Source organism: Pavona decussata, unplaced genomic scaffold (genome assembly GCF_977016875.1).
Source record: "Pavona decussata unplaced genomic scaffold, jaPavDecu1.1 SCAFFOLD_119, whole genome shotgun sequence".
Classification (NCBI taxonomy): Eukaryota; Metazoa; Cnidaria; class Anthozoa; order Scleractinia; family Agariciidae; genus Pavona; species Pavona decussata.
Genome location: NW_028145533.1, coordinates 466,281 through 472,596, shown reverse-complemented (window position 1 = coordinate 472,596; position 6,316 = coordinate 466,281). Strand labels below are relative to the sequence as shown.

Here is a 6,316-nt window from a genome sequence, read left to right as displayed (position 1 = left end):
CCACACCACCCCTTGATGCACGACAAAGTGGTCGCTTACAGGAGGTGGCCGCTTAAAGGGAAACAAGGGTCTAGAAAAATTTTACCTAAGACGAAAATTGACATTTTTGTCTCACGAGCAGCCATTTTTGTTTGTGAAACTGAAACGAGGTTATGACGTCACGTTAGACAAGGATTGAAAGGTGGCGGGGATAGATATAAACAGTGATATAGAAAGTGACAGCGATTCAGTTCTTGAGCTAGATATCACTTCAGATGGTGCTATACGCCCGTTTATGTTTGAGCCACAACACGGCTCTTTTTTCAGAAGAAGAACTTGACATGAGCATCACAGAAAATCAACCCGAAACAGAGGAAACCGAAATTATAGAACGGACCATTCGATCGCGCCTTGGCCATCGGGAGTGGTGTATATGCAGCAATTGCCAGGTTATGTCCACAGAAGTCGAAAGTATTTGCTACCAGGAGATGGATGTTTTGGGTGACCGATTGGACCTCGAAGGTAGGAAATGAACCTTTCCAATAACAGAGACATCGGACTACTTTGCATTCTCCGCGCACGGGCGAATTACAAGAATTAGAATTCAATTACTAGTGGCGGAATAATTGTTTCCATTATTTCCAGGATTACCGCATAGATGTATAACAGAGCACCAGTCCTTTAGGCCTGTCTGTTTGCTTGCTGATGTTTTAAGGACGGCTCTTGTCGGCCTTCATCAAGTGCGCAGTGATCCACTAGAAGATCCCCCACGGAATGCGTAAGTGTTTACAAAAATAGTTTTCGTGTTTAGTAAACGTCAAATATAATGTTCGTAAATAATTTTCTACACCATTGCTCTTATCGGCTTTATAGATATGCCTCACTCGATTTTGTGAACGGTATATATTTTCTTGGAGAGGGTGGCTATGCGCAGATTATAATATTTTAAACACAGTCTGGACTTTGCCACCGGAAATCGTATGTTTTGCTGGCCGAATGTTTATCTGTTGTACTTTGTTGCATTTTTTGATACTGACGAAACCTGGCCTTGTTTAGTAAGTTTGATGGACGCAATACTCTTTGTCCCGCTAAGAAATACCCAATTAGTACATTGCCAGACTAAATATTTATAATCACGAGAAATTAACATCATAGGAGCCATAAACTTTGCGACCCTACCACCTCGGGCGTCAGAGGTCAATTACTCTGCGGGAAAAAATATAATGAAGAAGCATAATTCCAACCATGCGATGTTTTTATTTATACTGGTACATGCGAGTTATTGGGGTTGAAAGATATATACTTCTGATTCTTCAAGGCTTATACTCTTTTAGGAATATCAATTTGTAATTTTAATATTACTATTTACAGGAGCATGAGGTCGGCTGCATACAGACAGTTCACGTGGTGGACTTACAACAGACTTGGAAAGGGGAATAGACGCGTGATTCCTTCCTGTGTTGTCTCGGCAATCCGCAATAAATACCCAGAAGAAAGTGGCAACTATACAGGCTTTAAGGATGCCGAGGGCAACGAATCGTGGCCGGGATAATAAAAAAAAAAATCACTAAATATTGTCTTAGTATTGTGTGTCTTCTTAAAGAAATAACGAAAAAGCCTAAGCACGAACCGGAAGAGACCTTATTAAATTAATACATAAGATATCTTTTATCGTCTAGAGTTCATAAAAAGGGCGTTATTTTGGTATCGTAAGAGCTGCTCACTGTAAATGGTTTTACAAATCACTGTTTATAAGCAACTGCTACGTTGGTCCCGGGGAAATCAAAACGTGAAACACATTTTCCTAATTTGAAAGCCGAGCTGATGTTCTTTGACACGAAGACCTAAATTGTTTTCCCAAATCTTCATGCGTGGCGTGCTTGCAGCTCCTCTTTGGGGGGACGGGGTACCGGAGCGATAGGTCAGGCACTGCAACTGGCTCTGGTTCTTCACCTGTTGCCCTTGACTCCAACACAGCAGAAAGCATTTCAGCCACGTGTGGCTTGGTCTTCTTTTCAAAGACGGGCTTGACGACCCAGTCTTTCATCCCCTTTGGAAACACGTACCGATATCGTTTATCCCCACTTGATGACGCTGCTTGCTTCCGACCTGCGCCTGAATTGTGGTCCAAAGCAGCCAGTTGCGACCGTGCTACCATTGCCTTGAAACCAAAATGCTGCCTCTTCGGAAAGTACCTGTTGTAGAGAGAGTGGTAAACTTCAAGGGCTCCCGTGTGAATGAACTTGGAAAGAAGCTGCAAGTCGTTTAGTAGCCTCTTATCCAGTACAACCCGCTTCAGTGCTTCATGTGCTGGGGAACCCTCTTTCAGCCACTTCGTTTTGCGGCGGGCAGTTGAAGGAATGGGATCATGTGGACAACGATTGTAGATGACAGCTGAGTCCCATTCATGCTTGTCAACCACATGATGCAAGATGCTGGTCCACTTCTCTTTCAGTAGCTGAGGGTTTCCTTCACAAGTCATAGATGACCACCAAAGGTGATTTGTGATCGATTTAATCCAAGGTGCAAGGTCCTTACATTCCTTTTTCTTCGCCTTTGCTGCCAGCTTAGACTTAATATTTTTACAAAGGTACCAAACATCAACCTGGTGCTCTACACCTCGATCTTTGTACTCCTGTTTCATAAGAGCTTTGATTCCAATATGGCGATCGGTACCCACAACATTTACTGGAATTCCGCTGTTTAATGCACGGTCAAGGCATAGTTGAAATCCTCGTTTCTCCATTGCCTGGGAACTTGTTGTTTGCTTCACATGGGAAACCTCGAAATCGACAATTTTTTTAGTTTCCTCGTCCATCAGTGTATAGGTCCCATATTTTGCACTGTATCCTGGTGAGTCGCACCGCCCATCACCCAGGAGAGTTACTGACTCTCTGTCCAAAAGATCAGTGAGGACTGAAGCCTTTTCTTGCTGCCAGCGCTCATTTATAACGGGAAATAGGTGCTTGTTTTGCTACTGGAGATAGTCCGACTCACCGGGAAATGCAAGATTGACAATCGAGGCCATCTCTGATGCGCGAGAAAACGTATTTCCTGTGAATAAAATAGCGCCTGAAAGCAAGAGGTTGCCCGCGGCCGCTCTTTTAACTTGAGGCTGTGAATTCCACTCGTGTGTATGTGAATTCTTACACAAAGTTGTTACTTTCAAGGCAGAACCCCTTTTAATTAGGCCTTTCTCCAACACATCTTCTCCGCAGATAGCACAAAGCTTGAATAATTTAAGGAGTTCATCCTCAAATACAATGTATTTGGGAGCTGAACACATGTTTTCGTACTTGCCCATTGAATCTACTGGATTTTCAGCATCACTTTCAATGCTGTCGTCCAGTTCTTCGAAGCTCACTTGGAAAGAGCTGTCGTTGCGGTCATCATCGACAGACGACAGTGTAATGTCGGTGATATCATCGTCGAGGTCGAAAAACGGAGGTAGTGGGCTGGACGGCGATTTCTTTGGTGTTGAGGTAAGTGGTTGGGTGGTAAGAGGAAACGGTATAGGTTGCGGGTTCCACGGTGGTACACAACAATACGTGTGGTCCTTAAGAAGTAAAGCATCTCGCGTATCAGCAGCAAGCCATTGAGTTCCATGACCCGTCATGGTCATGTTGAACTGTATTTACATTTTCAGCTAGCACTGTATGGGATATTGAAGACGACGTCAGGGTTGCGTTACCATTAGGTACTGGGGATGTGGGTGTTACGGTCTTCATCGATAATTATTGGTTTTGGTAATTCTGCAACGGTTGGCAGCACTGAAGTGGTGTCTTCTCCTTCTTCGAGTAGCGAGCTAATCATCTACAGAGACATAAATTCAAAGTAAAATATATCATTCTCATTTCCGGTGTCATACAGGTTGCCCAGAGAATAGCTCAGTATATTTCCAACTCACCTCTCGTTTACTTTGACGGTTTGCTCGGTCAATACTTGTTTTGGCGGACCTTTTTCTCCGCTGGAGCGTGGCAAAATACGGAAGGGATAGCCTCGTCCTTCAATGGTGGTTTCCTTTTTCTCCCCTTTCTTCCAAGAAGCTCTGCCTGTATAAAGGTAAGAAACAAGCGCGGAATTAAATTTAATGTTACATATCCTGGAAAACGAAGGAAAACAATCGCTTAATAGTTCTTCCTTGTAAGAAATCAAAAAGGGCTGATGTAGATAATTACTTTCTCAATATTCCGAAAAAATACCAGCCATATGTTTTCTTTCGTGACCAAATCTTGCCACCTATGGTCACATGAAATTCGCGCAGAATACTATACGATGAAATTAATTTTAGAGCAGGTCTTCCCATATCCAAACAATTCACTTTAATATACACTGTAATAAAGTGAAAAAGATGGGAGCCGAATTACTGTAGTAAGCATATCTTTTAGAAAGGCGCTAAACACAATACGTACCTTAAGATCTCGCGTGAAGTCATCTGGGGTGAAATGGTCGGAACAAACAAAGCAGTTCTCCGGCTTCGGTAATTTATCCTTGCGCTTTATTTTAGCGAGCCACAGTTTTCTAAGTCCTTCATCGTCAGGTAGCTTGTAGAAGGATACCGTTTTGGTGTTTTTATAGGTGTTGTTACAGCCAACAGCAAGACAATGAACCATGTTTTTTCTTCCTTAGAGAAATCCTTATTCGCCAATGCGACTTTCCACAAAGGTCAGACAGATTACGAAACATGTCTTGTCTAATGCTACGTCATAGCCTCGATGTCGTTTTTGACTTCCAAGATGGCGGCCGTATGCTCTCTAACACGGCAATTATGCGCGATTTCAAAGACCTCTAGCAAAAATTCAGGAAGGCGCTTAACCAAACAAAAACCAGTTTTCAAATCCTGGGAACATGAACTTTTATTTAAGGTAAAGTTTTTCCAGACCCTTGTTTCTCTTTAAGGGAAAGATCAACAAAATGTCTTATGCTGGACTGATAAATTAATTACCAAAAAATATTACCCTAGCAGCTAAAATTAGGCAAATGGAAACCAAGTTATTTGATTTTTTCACATCTATTCATTCTTCTGACGAAACTTTGTGTAACATTTTAGAACAGATCACTGAAACAATTCCCATTTATCTACAGATCTAATTATAGTAATCTTCTCTGTCTGTAAACCGTCAATTGTCCGGGGTAGCGTCATTAACAATTGCACTTTTGTTACTTCTGAGTAATTATTTACTCAGATCATACGCGAATATGTTGGGTGGTCGCTTACCGGAAACAGAAAACAAAAAAATATGTCAAATTTCTGGCCTAAAAAGTGGTCGCGGTCCCTTAGAAATTTGAGTGGTGGTCGCTTACGAGAGAGCGTTTGAAACAGTATTTAACTGAGAAACAAAACGGTTGTTTACAAAGTGGTCGCTTACGGGAGGTGGTCGCTTACGAGAAGTGGTCGCTTTGAGAGAGTTGACTGTACTGATTCTCTCCGGGGTCAGCTAGTCGTTGGTTGCAGTATTTTCGTTTTTCGTTCCAGAATTTGCATCCGTGATCCCACTTGGTGACCAAACTTCAGGTAAAAAAGCAACCGAAACCTTCCTGTGTTGTTTGGACGTCGAATAGCCAAATTGTTTGCGAATCCGCACAGACGCGCTCTCACATGAAATCGCCGCCATGTTTGTTTGTCAAAAAATCAGTACTTAGTCTCATTCGGCCAAATTTCTTAACTGGGGCGATCATGTAAACTCGGATCCAGGCCTCGCTGCTGCCCCCCCCCCCCCCCCCCCCTCATTCCCCTGCTATTGAGTCACAAGGACAAGCAGCATCAAACATCAGTGTTTTGCTTTGGATGGAAAAAACTGAGACATGAAGCGAATTAATTTGTTATCAAATGTGTGAGTTAGTTGTAATCGTCAATTAGCGGGCTCAAATAGCGGGCAGTAGAAAAAAAACCCAAAAGATTTGCTGCAAACTATAAAATCTATTGTAAGGCATTCATTTACCTATAAAATTATGGTTATTGCGAATGGCATGCGCAGTTTTGATTTGCCACTACAGCTGCGTTTTCTCAGTTAAATGCATTCCAGCATCTCGGCGGAAGGACGCTCAGTGTTGTTGTTACTAAACGGTCGCATCGCTTCTTGAAGCTTGCGGATTTCTCGTTCTTCACCTTCTCCGGTCTAGGAAAATCAGGCAATCGAACGAACACACCATAGCTAGTTTATCACTGAATGCTGATGAAATACTGGTCGTAAGTACGTAAGTTTGAGGTAGCTTCTCGGCTTTTCGAACCCCGCGTAATCAAAAAGATCGATGCGGCGAGATATGCTGTAATGCATTGTACTAAAATAAAACCGTATGCGTTCGTATAAGTTCTGGCATTTCTTGGATGTCATGA

General features: G+C 42.5%; 1 protein-coding gene and 1 pseudogene across 1 annotated transcript; one reads left to right on the top strand and one right to left on the bottom strand.

Annotated features, from left to right (window-relative positions):
• Positions 1-202: 202 nt before the first annotated feature.
• Positions 203-1,531, top strand: LOC146469746 (P2X purinoceptor 7-like). Its single transcript, XM_085122843.1, has 3 exons — positions 203-501; positions 625-757; positions 1,351-1,531. The coding sequence occupies exons 1-3, from the start codon at positions 255-257 to the stop codon at positions 1,529-1,531; spliced, it is 561 nt and encodes a 186-aa protein (XP_084978969.1). The 5' UTR covers positions 203-254.
• Positions 1,532-1,783: 252 nt separating this feature from the next.
• LOC146469745 (uncharacterized) lies at positions 1,784-3,534 on the bottom strand (annotated as a pseudogene).
• Positions 3,535-6,316: the final 2,782 nt, after the last annotated feature.